Source organism: Diabrotica virgifera, chromosome 6 (genome assembly GCF_917563875.1).
Source record: "Diabrotica virgifera virgifera chromosome 6, PGI_DIABVI_V3a".
Taxonomy (NCBI): Eukaryota; Metazoa; Arthropoda; class Insecta; order Coleoptera; family Chrysomelidae; genus Diabrotica; species Diabrotica virgifera.
Window position 1 is genome coordinate 51794096 of NC_065448.1, and position 18730 is coordinate 51812825.

Below are 18730 nucleotides of genomic sequence, written 5' to 3' on the forward strand. Positions count from 1 at the left end.
TATATATTTTTTGTACTACTGCTTAAATCTTTATTATCTATAGGTGTTATAAATTATGTAATATTTTTATCATTGTCCTGTAAATGGGAAACTGTTGGGCAATAAAGCTATTATTATTATTAAAGGCTACAGTAGCGATCAACAGGTAACAAAAGACGCGTTCCAAGATTGCGGCTCTAATTTTGAATATTTTGTCGAGATTTTTGGCACACGTATTCGTAATATAATAAAGAATGGCGGTACAGAGCCCAAATTCAGAAATATGTTAGTATGTGGAAATTACTCTATAACTAAATAAAGTATTGAAAAAAGGAGCCTGTACCCCATTAAGAAGATAAAAAAATAAACTCGAAATAAACTTTTTTATCCCATGCCTAGATTTTTTGTAATCTTGGAACTACTATAATTTCTTATTTCTAACAAGAAATCGATCATATTATAACTAAATAACTAATTAGGCAACATAGAGAAATTATGACTGTCATTTTTACAAAACTGCGTCAGATTTTCTCTAATCTGTTCTGTCATCTTTATCGATATCTGTTCAGTGCAGTAGTGTGTTAATTTTAGAATTCGTTATTGTTATTTCATAGGAAAGTAGTGTTTATTGATAGTTAATTTATTATATTTTTGTTGTTGTTGTATAAGTTGTTGGCCTCTTTGAAAGAATAGATTGTTGTTATTTGTGAGTTTTAGTTATATGTAGGTAGGTAAGTATATTTTACGTAAAAATATTTAGAATTCTAATGCGAGTATATAAAGTTTTGGGAGGATTTTTTATTCTAAAAATATTATCAACAGTTTAACAAAATGGGAAAAGTTAATCAAACGAAAAATAAAGTGAAACCTTCCAAGAAAAAGTCCATTAAAAACCGTGCCAAAATTATGCGAAAATCGAAATTTGTTTCGCTTCACAACAAAAAATGATTATTTATTATTGTTTTATTATTAGATATTTCATGCAAATACCTTTCTAAATACCTATCTTAACATAAAATTTTCACCCATTTTGGTTTATTTTTATAAATGTATATTTATGTATTAATAATAAAACCGTTTTCTATTACTTCCATTTAGCGCGACTATGATATTGTCAAAATATTAATCTTAGATAATGTCAAAGATTACCACTGTTGCCAAAGAGTATGATACTATCTCCCGAAGTTATATTTTGTTGCTACCTGTTGATCGCTACTGTTTAGTCTTAAACATTATGTTATATTTTTAGCTCAATCTCTTCTATTTTTCAAAGCTCCGATGAAGGCAATGTTGAAAGAGGAAAGAGTTAGCGCGAGGGGTGAAATAATGTCTCCCCATTTAAGTATTATTTGACGTGTTTTTGCGTTTTTTCTAGTGGATAGAAAATCAGTGGTTCAAAAGTTATTTAAGGTTATAAAAGGTTATTATTAAAGGATAGTGTTATCTGGAAAGCACTGTATAGTTTAAAGCAGCCGAAAAGCTATGGGGGCCACGGCCTCTCCTGCCCATGGTTGTAATCACCTACCTTGGTTGTAATCTAAATGAGAACTGGGATATGAGCCAAGAAATTAGAATACGTGTAGAGAAGGCAAGATCTGTATTCTTTAAGATGAAGAAACTGTATGTGGAAACAATATTACTTTAAATCTGAAAATTAGATTAGTGAGATGGTATGTGTTCTCTACTCTTTTGTATGGTGTCGAAGGTTGGACTTTAATGGATACACTTCTCAAAAATCTGGAAGCCTTTGAAATCTGGGTGTATCAGAGAATCCTACGAATAAGTTGGGCGGATAGAGTTCATAACGAAGTTGATTTGCATCGGATGGAAAAAGTTACGGAAGTCGTCAGAATAGTTAAAAATCGAAAACTTGAGTATTTTGTCCAAGTTATGCTCCACCCAGAGAGATAAAATCCCGCGTATGAACGCGGTCTGGATCCCGCGTATGAAAAAAAAAGTTGATTAATAGCAAGCTGAAAATTTGATAATAGCTTAAGGGTGTCTAGTCGGACAAACTTTGACATATGGGAACACTGGAACAGAGGAAGTTTTAATTGTGGAACATTTTAAAAATTTGGAACGGTCAGACCACGAAAACGGCACATGTATTTTGTCCGACAGAACAGACTTAAACTCTTCGAACAGAGATTAAACTCTCATGCAAAAATCTGACTGCTATTTATCACCAAATAGGCGTTTTAATGAGTAGAACATGTAGAATATGTCAAATGGCAGGAATTATGACAGGTGATAAATAGCAGTCTGATTTTTGCATGAGAGTTTAATCTCTGTTCGGAGAGTTTAAGTCTGTTCTGTCGGACAAAATAAATGTGCCGTTTTCGTGGTGTAATTTTTAACCTGTTCCACAATTAAAACTGCCCCTGTTCTAGTGTTCCTATATATCAAAGTTTATCCGATTAGACACCCTTAAGCTATTAACAAATTTTCAGCTTGCTATTAATCAACTTTTTTTTCATACGCGGGATCCAGATCTACAATATACTCCATTCAATAATAAAAGGCAAGGTAGACGGAAGTAGGCCAGGTCAAAGAAGAACGTCATGGCATAGAAACCTGAGAGAATGGATTAACAGATCCTCTGCATCCCTTTTCCGAGCTGCCGTCAACAAAATTATTACAGCCAATTTAATAGCCAACGCTCGATAATCGAGCACGGTGTAACCTCGGAAACCTTTTTTTTGGATGGTGCTAGAAAGGTCACCAATGAATACACTGCGACGGCAGCCAGATGGTAGGTGGAAAGCGAGTCGTGGGTTCGAAACTAGCTTTTGAAACGTGGAAGGGAGTCAATAGAAGAAATAGGTAAAGATAAGACAAGAGAAGGTAGATAAGAGAAGAGAGAGAAACAGATAAAAATATAGATAGGTAAAGTTACCTAAGATAAGAGAAGAGATACAGGGCGCCACTCAACTTTTTGGGGTTGAAAGGGGAAAATTAAGAAACCTTAGAAACGAAAACAGGTAGGTAAGGAAAGATAATGAGGTTCTGAGACCAAATACAAGAAAAGATATAGACAGTTAATTAGTTAATATTTAGCGGTAATTTCTTTTATCAGGGAACTTATTAATAGTAGATAAATTAAACTAGTGAAATAAATAAAAAACAATATATTAAACAAATGGCTCACCAGAAGGGTGAGTCCAAAAAAAACACAAGAAATAAAGAGAAAACAATGTATATACACCCATCAAAACTGCACCAACAATTAATGTGTTGTGGTGTACAGTTAGAAATAAACAAAAATTATGATGGAATAAATACAAGTAACATATTATAACAAAAACATGCACAATTAAAAACACAGTAAAGAGAGCCTGGTTATGAATTAAAAAAACAAATCAAGCATCTATAATGAGGAATCTCTCTTTACTGGTCTAGGGCTTATCTCGAGATAACGGATATGGTAACCTTAATGATTGATAGAAAATATAACGTACAAAGATATAATAAAATTGAATGCAAAGCATACAAAGTTAACAAATGTTTACTGTTCAAAAATCAAAAACCAGCCCGCACTTGGTTTTATAAACAAAAAGCCAATCGCACAGCTATTAAGGAATTAGTGAATGTTTGTACTTAGTTTTGACAATGAAAAGTTTTATTAATGAATAAAAAACTATTGAGGAAATCGCTGATGCGATTCATCGTAGGTTAGCCTTAACCACAGATGAAGATATGTTTGAGGTAGATAGCCCATAGATGCTCTATTTTTGGAAATAGTTTTAGGTAGGATTATTAAGACACTTACAGTTGCTCTGCCTCTTAATTTGCACTGACTCTATATTATTTACTTTACTTAGTAAGCAAACACTGAAGTTATTTGGTAATTGAATCTAAGCGGATATTAGATCCAATTACAGATACGATACGAGAGTGAATATCACTCAGATAAGATATATGGTAGATCAGATATACGGTAGATCAGATATACGGTACTCTAGAGACACACGTCTGTTCTTCTAGCCATTCAGCCGCTAAGTCCCCTTCGCAATCTTAGCGATGCTTTTTAAAAAAAAAAAAGTGGGAGTATATCCCCTCTCAAAAAAATTGCATTTCTCAAAAGGAACCGACCTATTTGCGTTTTTAAGTAAAGTAACGTTATTTGAGTTGTAAAGTGTTAAAAAAAATAGATCCTTTGAAATAGGGTCGCGCTTCAAACAGACCGCAAGAGAAAGCAACGAACCTAACGGAGGTTTTCGAAAGGGACAGTGATTCCTTTGAAATCTTACAGAAACGGAAAGTCCAATAAAACATCGCAATACCATGCCGCTTTGTATAAAATGTCATACCTAACGGAATGTAGGTAGTAAACTTTGGAGAGGTTTCTTAACGGAACCTCTCATACTAACAGATAACAATAACACCATAAATGAGATGCTTTGGGTCTTTATAACTTATTTGTGTTTGTCGTACCGACAACGAAATGTGCTAGTACCGCTAAGTTTCTACCGTTAGGGTAATAAAATTAGCCAGGGGTAGTTATTTACGAAAACGGCCATAGGCGTACCCGTAATGAGTACTAGTGGGTTTAAAATTTAATCCAACGGGTAAATTAATGATTAACTAATCCTAGTATATAAAAAAATGTTACAACGGTACATGAAGAAGAACTTAAGAAGGGCCAAGGACCCAGAACGTTTTAGCACCAGGATGATGTTGATTAAAAACCACTTAATTTCAAACTATCGCACATCATTTTAAATTTAAAATTAACTAACTAATTCTAACCTTCATTAATTTTGTAGCAGATGTAATAACATTTTCATCTTGAACGAAAAAATCCCTTTGAAAGGGAGTCATTATCACACGTAAAGTTATCAATTGTTGTAGATTCTCTAATATACTTTTAATACTTGTTCGAGCTACTCCAGACCACTGTCGTGCTAAACTTGCTTGTACTTCAATGGGCAGTCTTTGAGCTGCCCTACAAATTGCTGGAAGGGCTGTTTCTAACAAATCTCCAGAACCTAAAAAGATTAAAGGCTTATTATAAAATCTTAAAATACTAAAAGGAAATACATGAAAATAACTCTACCTTCCAGAAAATTCTGTAATTCGTTTAAAAGAAAGCGACGTATATTCAATGTCTTTTTCATAACTAATCTTCAAGTCACGCTTATTTTTAACTTTTATTTAGGTGTATGTAGCTAGAATATTTTATTTAAATCATTTTAACTGATTTATTTTAATAATTATTACATTAATTCTAGTGTGCTAGGTAATTAAGTCAAAAATTGTCAAAATATTATTTGTGCCGAAAAAAGACTATAAAGGACTATTATATCTTTACCTAGGTATTAATAGAACATGTCAATAGGTAATATAAAATAAAAAAAATTATTTGGTCGTATTTAAAATTGGTAGTAGATATGCCAATTAATTATCGTTTTTTTTTTATTTATTTAAAAAGACAAAGTCGCATCCACCCGAAGGTTACTAGCGACATTTCTGTAACATTTGTAACAATATTAAATCAAAAATTGGTAAAAATGAATTACAATTTGTATACAATTAAACCTTTGGAGCAATAATTGGATTCCACGCACTAACACTTTATTTTTGTAATGAATTTTTAGATCGCTAGCGACACTCCGACATTCTCTTTCTGATGCATCATTAGTGATAGCGTTACGCCTACGCGCACTAGTATCTGCTTGTTCATATTTCCTTCAATGCCTATGTGGGATGGTATCCACAGGAAGTGGATTCTTCTGAAACTTTCTTGAGCTTCCATTAGTTCGGCCTTGGTTCTTATCTCAATGGGGTGTTTATGGTATATATTTTGCATAGCTTTGACTGTGCTAAGAGTCGGAAAGGACTGGGCAACAAGGGAGGTTTTTAATATATACATAGTTTGATGGCTTTAAACAAACCAAAGAGCTCTGCGGTATAGATGCTGGAATTCAGAAAAAGATGTAGGAGCGTAACAAGGCGATGAAAAATTCCATCAATATTCTTTTGAAGTAGAAACTTGAATCTTAATGTTGGCTTAATTGAGATGTGTCACTTTCCCAGTCTGAAGCCTCACTGCCAAGATAACGATGAATTTTTTTCTTAATGGACGTGAATTTTCGTTTTATGGATCTTTCCTTTAAATGGGGGTAAACTAGACTGAGCATATGGGACAAAGCTGATAGGTCTGTGGTATATTCTAGAATTATGGTTATAGGATCTGTTGATCCCGTGATATTCATTAGGAGCATGTTAAGTTGATCAAAGTTTAGAGGGAAAGGTAGAGGGGGATTTTCTATGAAGTTTTTAGCAGGGTCAAGTAAGAGAGAAAATGAGCATTCAGAAGTGCTTGCTGAACTAATTTTAGCTTTTTTAGATTTTGCTTGGACTTTAGGTGGTTGAAAAATGTTACATTCTTTTCAAGATGGATCTGCTTCAGGTGAAATAATTTCATCAAAGTTACGTTTTGGTTGATTAATTATGTGACTGTCCTTATTTGATGCATCTTCTTTGTTCGGTATCTCCGGGACATTGGAAATAGACATTTGTTCACACTGAGAAGGGTTTGTATCATTGGGTGCTTGCAAAGATATATTTGTTGCGCTGGATACCGATGTTTCATTGTTTTGGTTGGGGTTTAGTTGAGCTAGTGGTTCGGAGCACTGTGATGCAATGTGACCTGGCTTCTTGCATCTAAAGCAAACTAAACTGTCTTGAGAGATGAATATTCTATATATCATGTTGTCAAAAACAAGAGTAAATGACTCTGGTAGTGTTAGACTGTGAGGACTGATATAGATTTGTCTTCGAAAACTAAGGATGTGATTGAACTCAGGCATAGAAGTACTAATTTTGAGGAATGTCATGGAGGAGACAGTAACTATGCCGATTTTTTGTAACTCATTGATTAGCAAGTCGTGCGGTATTGAAGGACATACGCCGGAGAGCACAAGTCGTTCCGCTGGTGTAACTAACCAACCTTCTTGCTCTGACAATTTCACCTTGTATTTCTATTTGACCATGATTATTCATAAAATCATCCACTATTTGTTTATTGGATAAATACATACATATGCGATTATTAGATAATCTAGAAGAGAAGATTATATTTTTCGGTTGAATTATATTTCCAAGTGGGAGAAGGTAGTCTTGAAGTTTGATGTTTTCTACGGCACTAAAGATAATTGCTTGGGACTTTAAAGGAAATTGCACCCTCGACGCTGCCAAAGCGTATGACTGTGATGCGTTTATTTGACTTTGATGGTCTTGTATTGTAGAACTGTTGTGGGATTCCATGTTTGAATTCATTTCGATAAACGTTAAGTGAAAAGTAAGTCCGAACCTGTACACCTGCTAACACAGGTATATCGGTCTTTACTAAAAGCGGTTATTTTGCTGGTAAAACTGGATTTGTGTATTGACAACAATAACAAATAATTGCAATTTGCTGACTTTAATGCTAATTTTACTGGATATTATGTAAAGAGTTTGTACACTTACAGTTTATTTCAATATTTCACTGAGATTCACAATTTATAATTTATATTAAACTTTGTTAATATTAAAAATATTCGGAGCCCACATTGAATACATTATAGTTATCGATTCAGGATCGGTCTCCAATTATCGTTTTTTGTTTCTCCTGAAAAGTTAACTAAAGTGATTTATACTTCTTTTACTAGAATTTAATCCTTGCCATATGCTATTTTTTATTTCTAAATGCAGAATGAAAAATTACATCATTACCGAGGGCCGAAAGTCCCTGAAAACTTCTATAATATTTATTTTAATGAGTTACAGGGGTGAAAAATAAGAGAAAGTTGAGTGCGATTTTTAATTTCAAATATCTCATTCAAAAGAAATTTTCTTTTTATTCTAAAGGACTTTGGGCTCTCCTATTGGCTTGGTGAGATCCTCTCCAGTGACAAGACCACTTTAACTGTTTCTCAGATCAGCTGGCCAGATCAATTTGAGTCTCGTATTGGCATGATGTTCTATTAGAAGTTGAAGTAGGGGGTTACTATGTGATTCCAGTCCTTCATGGTGCTTCGTGCTATATTTAGCGATCACATCCTGTATGAATGGGATTCTTAGGTCTTCATGAAGCGTTGGGTTTGACACATACCAGCGTGCATCAGTATTTTCCATTAGCTTTTTTGAATTACGGCTGTATTTGACTTGCTCACACATCCCCATAGTTGAATTCCATAAGTCCAGATAGGTTTTATGACAGCTTTGTAGACAAGGATTTTATTTTCTAGTGTCATTTTCGATTTTCTACCGACTAGCCAGTTTAGATCTTTCATTCTTAGGTCAATTTGTTTCCGCTTCTTAAGAATATATTCTTTCCAATTGAGTTCTGAGTCAAGATGTATTCCTAGGTATTTGGTACTAGAGGATTGAGGAAGTTAAATATTGTTTTGTGAAACTGGGGTCACTGGGTCCTTTCTCAAGGTAAAAGTCACTTGGACTGATTTCGTTTCATTCATTTTAATTCTCCACTTGTTTTACCACGTCTCGATTTCATTCAGGTGTATCTGTAGAATGTTAGATGCTGTAATTGGATTTCGGCTGCAAGGATGAAAGCATCATCTGCAAACGTACCAGTGATGGTTTCATTATTTGAGGGCAGATCTGCTGTGTATAGCAGATATAATATTGGTCCAAGAACACTGCCTTGTGAGACACCAGATTTTTTAAGAAACTTTTTGAAATTAGTTGCATTCACTCTTGTTCGGAATTCTCTCCTATGTAAATAGGATTTTAACAGTTTTCGGTAGGTAATGGGAAGATATTTCTTGATCTCCAAAATCAGGCCTGTGTGCCAAACTTTGTCAAAGGCTTGACTTACATCTAGAAAGGCAGCTGTGCAGTATGCCTTCCATTGCAGAATTTATGGTATGTACTATTCTATGCACCTGCTGTATCGTTGAGTGTTATTTTCGAAAGCCAAATTGGTGGTTGGGTATCCATTCCTCCGTATTTGGGTCTGAGTTAATTTTTTGTAACAATAATAATCTTTCAACTAGTTTAGTTACGATTGGTAGTAGGCATATTGGACTATACGATCAAACCTAGTTTGGTTTTTTCCTGCTTTTGGAATTAATATTTCAGCGATTTTAAAGTGCTTTGGCCAGTAGTTTGAGCACAGAATTGCATTGAAGATGAGAGTAATCGTGTGGTTCCTTTATCTGGTAGTTCCTTTATCATCTTGGTGATAGTTTATCCAGCCCAGGAGGTTTTCTAATATTTAAATATTGAATTTCTAGTTGAAGTTTTTGTAATTAAGTATTTTCTATGGGAAATAAGCCACAATGTTACTAAAAAAATGAATTTATTAACGTTTCGAAGCCCAAATCGGTTTCGTTGTCAAAATACAAAGTACTACTAAAATAAACAAAAATGTTGTTGCTAAGTAAAAAAATTCTTCTAATAATTTATTTAATCTGACTCATTTATATTGGCAATTCAGACGTATATTATACATTTTAAAGTAGAAGATTTTAAAATGATATCGCCAATATTTATGAGTTGCGTTCCTGGGAAGACTTTACTAAAAGATAGTTCATTTGATTACATGAAATCAATCCCAACTCAAGAATATCCGTCGCAAAAAAATGATAGCATGTAATTATCATGGCTCTATGCTAAATGAAACCAATTGTGTCGCAAATTCCTCGGTAGAATGCAGTAGGATGTGGTTACCCATACTGAAAGAGGAAGTCAATAGAAAGAAAATACCACGATTAGTAAGTCAATAACATATCGATTTAGTACAAATTTTATATTTTAGTATTACTTATTGTATATCTATGTATTATTAATATTATTTATAATTTTAACATTAAAATCAGAATTTGGTATTAGTTTTTTGAAGGTAAATTAAATGTAAGACCAAATACTTACGATGTCGGGATAGGATCACGAGGTTTTTTCCTGGTTTTCCCTCGTGATTTACTATGAAATCTCTAACGCGAGAATATTACTGTCATCGTTGCATTTGGTTGTCTTTTTAAAGACAGATCACATGCTATGATTTTTTTGCGACGGATATTCTTGAGTTGGGATTGATTTCATGTAATCGAATGAACTATCTTTTAGTAAAGTCGTCCCAGGAACGCAACTCATAAATATTGGCGATATCATTTTAAAGTCTTCTACGTCTGAATTGCCAATATAAATGAGTCAGATTAAATAAATTATTAGAAGAATTTTTTTACTTAGCAATAACATTTTTGTTTATTTTAGTAGTATTTTGTATTTCGACAACGAAACTCGATTTTGGCTTCGAAACGTTAATAAATTCATTTTTTTAGTAAAATTGTGGCTTATTTCCCATAGAAAATACTTAATTATAAAAATGCCACAAGGAAATAGCTTCAGAACAACATTTAAGTTTTTGGTTAGTGGTCTGATTATATTACTAGTATGTTCGCTGGAATGTTATTTATATCTCAATTTCAATGTCTGGATTTTCGTTGTTAGGAGTAAATATTTGAGCTAGGTGTTTGGCAAATAGCACTGATTTTTTCTCATTACTTCTGACCCATTGTAGTGTTGTTCCCTGTTGGTTTCTAATTGGAGGTACCGGAGTCTTGGGTTTTTTGGAGTTTTTGATCGGATTCCATATTGAGTTGTCATACCGGTTAAGATTTGTTATGTAGTTTGTAAATGGCAGTTCTTGTGCCTCTTTAAGTTTGGATTTTAGTTGATTCCTTAGCCTGTTGCATATAGTCTTGTCTGCTGGGGCATTGGTTAGGTGCCATTTGGTCCTAACTTTCCTTGTTTGAGCTACCAACTTTTTTATTTCAGCTGGGATGTAGGATGTGAGCTTTGCGACCTGTATCATTCGTAGGTGTGGCATTTTGTACGCCCTATATTTGAGTATTGTATAATGCTGTAAGTGTTTCAACTATCTCCCTTGTTGTTCCGATGCTTACTTGTACACTGATATCTTCTTCTAATTTGCTACGGTATTTGTCTATAATTGTGGTTAAGGGGATGGGTACGTAGTTTCGGTTCTAATGCTATTTAAATGGGATTCATTATTTTTCAAATCCTGAGAAAACTAATATGTATTTTTGAAAAATTTAAACGCAGAATGAAAGATTACGTTCTTACCGAGGGGCGAAAGTCCCTGATAACTTCTGTAATTTTTATTTTAATAAGTTACAGGGGTGAAAAACTAAGAGAAAGTGTAGTGTGATTTTTAATTTCAAATATCTCATTCAAAAGAAACATTTTATTTATTCTAAGGGACTTTCGGCCCTCGATAATAATTTAGTCTTTCACTCTGCGTTTAAATTTTTTAAAAATATTTATTAGTTTTTTCAGGATTTGAAAAAGATGGACACCATGTCCGTGGTAATATTTTCCAAATCGAACATTCGCTATCTTTGTCACACAACGCACTGAGTCAAATAGAATATGATGACATTGACAGTAACAATTTTAAATATTTGACATGGCATCGGGAATATTTTGAGTTGTTGATTAAATAATATTGATAGTGTATTTGATAAATAATTGATTTAATTAACTAGTATTGATGGGAAATGAGCCACAATTTTACTAAAAAAAAAAAAAATGATTTTATCAACGTTTCGACGCTATTTTCACTTATTTCCCATCAAAACTAGTTAATTGCAAAAATGCCACAAGAAAATAGCATCAGAACAACATTAATTGATTTAAGACGTGAACTTAATAAAAAGTTAATTATTTGTTATTTATGGACGATCCAAGCAGAGAATTGACCAGGATATATTCTGTGATCCAAGTATTTTGTTGTTAAAGATGTTCAAAATTGTAAGCGTTCCATAGTAACAATATATTATTAAAAAATTACTTTAACACTTTTCTTCTTTTCTAGATTGAGTATTAGTTTTTGTTGTACAGTATATAAATTATTACAATCACTGAATACATAATTAGTGAAAAAAATATCAGTAGTAATTGCACAAGAGCTCTAAAATTATCGAATTTTTCCCCAGTGACACTTTGACAGTTCTAATTGCACGACCCGAAGGGGAGTGAAATTATGTCAAAGTGTCACGAGGGCAAAAAATCGATAATACTTTTAGATCGAGTGCAATTTGTTGCCATTATTTCATGAATAAAACTGTTCAAAACAAAAAATTTATTGTAATTTATTTATGTAAGTACAAATTAGTACAATTAAACACACAGTTGTTATAAATATTTGACGGTTGAAAGTCATCACTTTTATAACTTTTAAAACATTAATTGTCATTAATGTCACTGAATGTATTTTTTCGTAGCAACGAAGTGCATCTGACGAAATATACTTGACGACGGGATATTATCAAAAATTATCACCTTAATTTTCATTTCTGTAGCTTTCTGTTGGTCAGAATCTCCTATGAATGAAGTAATCAGTAGTAGTGCTCTAAAATTATTGAATTTTTCCCGAGTGACACTTTTGACAGTTTTAATTTCACGAGCCGAAGGCGAGTGAAATTATGTCAAAGTGTCACGAGGGCAAAAATTCTATATTAACTTTAGAGATCGAGTGCAATTTGTTGCGATTATTTCATGAATAAAACTGTTCAAAACCAAAATTGTATTGTAATTTATTTATGTAAGTACAAATTAGTACAATTAAACACACAGTTGTTATAAATATTTTACGGTTGAAAGTCATCACTTTTATAATTTTTAAAACATTAATTGTCATTAATGTCACTGAATGTATTTTTTTCATAGCAACGAAGGGCATCTGACGTAATATACTTGACGACGGGAAATTATCAAAAATTATCGGGTATAATATCACAAGAGAGTGAGAATAAATTGAAAATAATGCGACAGTTTTTCGAAAATTTGTTGTCTGGCAATAGACACGAGAGCCCGCAGGACTCGAGTGGCTATTGCCCAATGACAACAAATTTGAGTAAAAATGAAGCATTATTTTCTTATTTATTCTTACTGTCGTGTGATATTCGTAAGATTATTTTTTAATACGTATATTATGGATATTTTCTTAAATGTGACAGTTGTCAAAACTAGGAAACTGGTTGCCATTAAACAGATACAATCTACTTAAAAAAATTCTATCGGTAATTTTCTATAGTAGATAATTCTCGGTATAATTTTAATCTGATTGGACAGAATTAAACACGTGATCAAATATCTTACTATACGATTGGAAGTTAAAATCATTAAAAAATAATCAGCTTAATTTAGATTTCTGTAGCTTTATATTGGTCAGAATCTCCTATGAATGAAATAATCATATTTATTAACTGAATTAATAATTTGCAATTATACAAGTAACAGTTATCCAAGAACATTCAAAAGTCATCTCTTTAAGCAAGTTGATGATGACATTGTCAAGTAGTAATGTCTACATATCCATACCAGTGAGAATTTTACTACACGTAATTTGCAGTGTAAAGACAGAAAGAGTAGGGATAGCCGTAAAATATTTGCGAATTATGTACCGATGGCCTTAAATCTAATATGAACACAACATTGCGCCAAGATACGTTAATAAAGTATCTTTAAGAAAAATGCAGCTTTCACCAAGGGTAGAGTTTAATCAAACAAAAAGGTTTGGTACAAGGACACCATGACCGAACACTAACATAAATGTGATATCTAAAAATGGGAAACAAGCCACAGTTTAACTTAAAAAATGATTTTATTGCCGTTTCGACGTCCACATCGGACGTCGTAATCAATAAAATCATTTTTTAAGTTAAATTGTGGTGGCTTATTTCCCATTTAGAATAATAAATTACATAAATGCCACAAAGAAATAGGTTCAGAACAATATTAAGAGATACTATGCTGTAAATAAAAGAATATATGTAAGGGTAAGAAATTCATAGTTATAAAATCATAACTAAACATACACTGATAAACCTCGAGAATAGGCAAGAAAAGCATAAATGTACAATAAATGTAACAGATTTTACAAACAGCTGGAGAGACAACAAAATCATACAACCACAAATATGATGCTGAGTTAGAAACGAACATTAAATTAAATCATCATCAGGTTTTTTCTTTTTTGTTATTTGTTACTAAATTGTTTACTTACCCAAAGCTGGAATTTCAAAAACAATGAGAAGAACATTAACAATATCTTCATGGTTTCCTTTATCTTTCCTGGTAGGTAAGTCCATTTGAAGATTTCCAGCAAGTGTAACTAAAGCATTAACAAGAGCATTTTCGAAAATTGACGTTTTTAATTTAAAAAGAGCAGAGAATGCTCTTCGAACTGAAGGAATATCAACTGGCGCTAAAGAATTTTGACTCGATTCAGCGCAACTATCTTCATCTTTATCTTTTTCACCTTCTAGACTCCGTACTTCTTCTTTATTTAATGTTTTTATGTCTAAAATATTGAATATAAATTATAAATTAGTTGTATATGCCTACGACAAAAACACATTTACATATTACTAAAAGGTATAAGCATATGAGAAGAATATCTGCTCTAGAATAAAAAATAAAGACCTGCTTTCAGAAAAAATGAAAGGCATACGAATACGAATACGATAATAACACACTCGGTTACTAAAAGGTATAAGAATACAGTGGAACCTCGATTATCCGTCTCTCCATTAACCGTCAGGGTCCGTACATAAGTTGTATTGACTACATAAGCAAAAATTGGGTCATCAATTCATTTTGTTTGAGCATTGCGATAAGCCAAACGAAATTCGCTGAAATGTACAGTGCGGTAACAAATGAAGTTATGGCTGAATGGCTGTTTTGTTTTGATTGGCTAAAGATGACATAAACTAATTGTTAATTTGTGATAAGGACGCAAACGGCTATCGATTGCGGACAGGTGATGAAATCATTGAAATGGCAAAAGAGGCGGACGAAACAGTTTCAGAAGCTGAAAATGTCGATGATGTTATTGCAACTGACAAAAATTTGCGTAAAGAAGCTAGAGAAGCTGCATCGCACATGCAACAATTCATCGAGTGGTATTCTTGAGAAGAAGAAGTAAATAATGTAGATTGCATGGCACGGCTATCGATTGCGGACAGGTGATGAAATCATTGAAATGGCAAAAGAGGCGGACGAAACAGTTTCAGAAGCTGAAAATGTCGATGATGTTATTGCAACTGACAAAAATTTGCGTAAAGAAGCTAGAGAAGCTGCATCGCACATGCAACAATTCATCGAGTGGTATTCTTGAGAAGAAGAAGTAAATAATGTAGATTGCATGATCTTACGAGGATTAAGAAAAATGTGAAGCATCAGTAAAACAAACAAAGATTTCAGAATAATACTTTAAACCAAATTGATTCGATTGTACGAACAAAAATTCCTCTTATCATGTAAAACAAAACATATATGTAAATAAAATTTGAGAGTTGTACTATCAATTTTCAATTTTTTTTAAATGTTCTGTTAACCGTCTTTTCGATTATCGAAATTTAGTAGGTTTTAAGAGGTAGTTATTGCGCATTTTTTGACGTACAATTAAGAATTTTATATTCACCATTGGCGTGCATATTACCCGTATGCACGCCAATGGTGAATATAAATTCTTAATTATATGCCAAAAAATGCGCAATAACTACCTTTTACAACCTACCAACTCAACCGGTTTTAGAGCAATAAATAAATCGTCAGATTGTAAAAAAAAATTCAACATCGCGTATCTCGGAAACGAAGCATTTGCGGACATATGTGTATAAAGCAAACTGTCATTATTTTTTCATGCAGAATTACCCCTTAAAGTTTGTCGCACTTATTTAGAAACACCCTGTATTGATGAAGAACGTTGCTAGTTGTTAAAGTACCTAACTTTTTTTTATCCAACATAAGCGAATGAATCAAAAAGAAAAATGTTTAGATGGCCTAAGGTTACAGTCGAGTTTTAATTTCGATATTTTATATACGCTAGAATATTCCACAGGGTGTTTCAAACTTTGAGGAAAAAACACACTATCATTGTTACACCCGGTATACAATGACACTTATAAGTTTAGCAACAATATTATTACATCGATATTCTTGAAGAATAAAGCTATAACATATTAAAAAAATCACTAAAATCGAAAACAGATTTAGGAAATATGAGACATTAAAAATGTCCCATTTTTAAGGTGATGCGATACTTTTTTGGCGGATTGTATATTGAGGAAAAATGATACAAAATACTACCACTAAAAAGGCAAGATCTAGTTATTGCCGATGCAGGTTAAATGAACGAGAAAAATCAAAGAATTTGACTTACCTGCATTTTCTAAATCCGCTGGTGACTTTGTTGGTGTGCTAGCTTCCTGAGGAAAACTTTTTGATAGATTTTCAATACTACTAAAAATTTCACCTAACGTTCGAATTAGTGGAGAATAACTATTATTGCCCTCGCATTCGTCGATTATGTCGTATAAAGCTTGTTCTGTCAAATATGTTGGTACGGGGGCTAAAAAATAATATTAAATGTTTATATCTACATTACCTTATACGGAATGGGCGAAAGAAAACAGTACACCTCGATATTTGACAGTATTTATTAGATTTTAAGGAAATGACGAAACAGGTCGATTTTTTATCTAAGGGGGCACATTTTTACGGTACATATATCTGTCATTTATCAACTTCCACTTATTTTTAAATAGGGAATAGGGGTGGTGTCCTAACTCATTTGAAAGCTATTTAATTCTCTCTTCAGTAATATTAACATTGAAATAATTATTTATACAGGGTGTCCAAGAAAAATTATTTTGCATTAAATTAATTGGCACAAAAAGAAGATTGTATGTAATTTATTTAACTCAAAATACATTCTACTGCTGACAGAAGACAGAAAAAAATGTTTGTTTGATAATAAACATTAAATAAATTTATAAGTAAACATTGTTTGTTGTCAAAAATCGAAATGTTTCGTCATTTCGTTAAAATATAATAAATACTGATAACTATCGAGGTGGACTGTTTTCTTTGGCTCACACTGTATATACATTACCTTGTATATTTTATGAGAAATAATATCTTATACAGTAATGCAACACTGGAGCACTAAAAAGTCTTTCTTTCTCTTATCATTTATCATCCCCTAAATACTTTCATGAATGATGCAACAATTATACAGATCGAAACATTATGTCCTTATGTTAATTTGTCTTGCATTTAGATTTATTTGTCTTTAACATTATGAGTAGTTTGTCTATAGTTTGTTTTTAAGCCAGGAGGAGTAAACTAAAAAGACAGTTTCACACCCAAGAATGTCACTAAAAAAATCACCAAATACATCTTCTTTTTGGTTGATCATATCGGCCTTCGAGGATAATCATACATACAGTCCATCTAATTTACTTACCGGTGCACGTCATATAAATATATCACATAATAATTATTGTAAACGTGGATTATACAACAACAAAAAAATAATATTCAATGTAAATAAGTAAAAACTTAAGAAATAGATAACAAGAATTAAGTTACAATCTTTTAAGATTTGCAGTGCAAGCGTTTTTGCACTGCATTGTTAATAATTAACCCATTAACCGCCAAGCAAAGAAATACTGCAATAATATGTAATATATTTGATTAACTAGAGTAAAATAAACTTAAGCATTCGTAAAAAAATTGTTTTACACTTTGATAATGGCAGGTGTCACAACAACAAAATGGTTCGTTTTCGAACCTTTGGCGGAAATGAGATATAAAAATTGAAATACACAATTTTATTTTTTGTGAAAAGTCTCAAAACATTTAGAGTGTAAATGAACCTGGAAGTTTTGATAAACAAAAATAGTATGATTAGAACATTGCCTACGCCTTCTTCAGCTTCTTTCTCAAAAACGAAGTCGAACGGCCCTCTATCTTTTTTAGAAATTATTTTAGATATTTCCAGTTTACACTTTCCAATCCTGTATCTTGCACTGTGCCAGTTGCATAAATTCGACAAATCGACATATTGTCTACAACACTACACAACCTCCCTTATGTAGCCCCCTCCCCCACCCTAGATTATAACAAAACTGAATACCAGAATACCCGTCTTTCTAAAGGTACGTATCCACTACGTTCGTAATATTGGACCACCGAGGCACTGCCGCACGGTCATTGGCGCACTGTTGCTCGGTCCGGGAGCGCCAACCATCCACCATGTTCACGAACCTCTTGCACTCCGCGCTCCCTGCAACTGCTCCAATCGATACGGTATGCGCTCCTCTTCATATAAACCGACACCCATTGGAACGCCGAGGCGGAGCGTGCACTGTTGCACGGTCCGGGAGTGCCTACCATTCACTATGTTTACAAACCTCTTGCGCTCAGCGCTCCCTCCAACTGCTCCCATCGATACGGCATGCGCTCCTCTACGTATAAACCTCCACCAATTAGACCGCCGAGGCGAAGCGCGCACTTTTGCACGGTCCGGGAGTGCCAACCATCCACTATGTTCACAAACCTCTTGCGCTCCGCGCTCCATGCAACTGCTACCATCTACATATAAACCGCCACCCATTGGACCGTTGAGGCGGAGCGCACACTGTTGCATGGTCCGAGAGCGCCAACCATCCACTATGCTCACGAACTTCTTGCGCTCCGCGCTCCCTGCAACTTCTCCAGTCGATACGGTATGCGCTCCCTTACATATAAACCGCCACAGATTGAAGCGCCGAGGCAGAGTGCTCACAATTGCACAGTCCGGGAGCGCCAAACGTGTCCAGTATGTGGAGCAGCTGCAGGAGCTCGAAGAGCAAGCATAGTGGCTACGTGTTTTTACACATAATAAAGAAATATCCCAACAAATTACTGCCTGTGCACCTTGAACTTATTC

At 33.5% G+C, this 18730-nt stretch overlaps 1 protein-coding gene across 1 annotated transcript in view; it reads right to left on the bottom strand.

The window, feature by feature from the left end:
• Positions 1-18730, bottom strand: part of LOC114325903 (ubiquitin-protein ligase E3A) — a 134490-nt gene that overhangs the window by 68603 nt on the left and 47157 nt on the right. Inside the window, exons 4-6 of the mRNA XM_028274050.2 lie at positions 16178-16366; positions 14018-14314; positions 4729-4967 (exon numbers count right to left, since the gene is read on the bottom strand). Of these exons, the coding sequence (XP_028129851.1) occupies positions 4729-4967; positions 14018-14314; positions 16178-16366 (725 nt within the window). The remainder of the gene's footprint in view (positions 1-4728; positions 4968-14017; positions 14315-16177; positions 16367-18730) is intronic.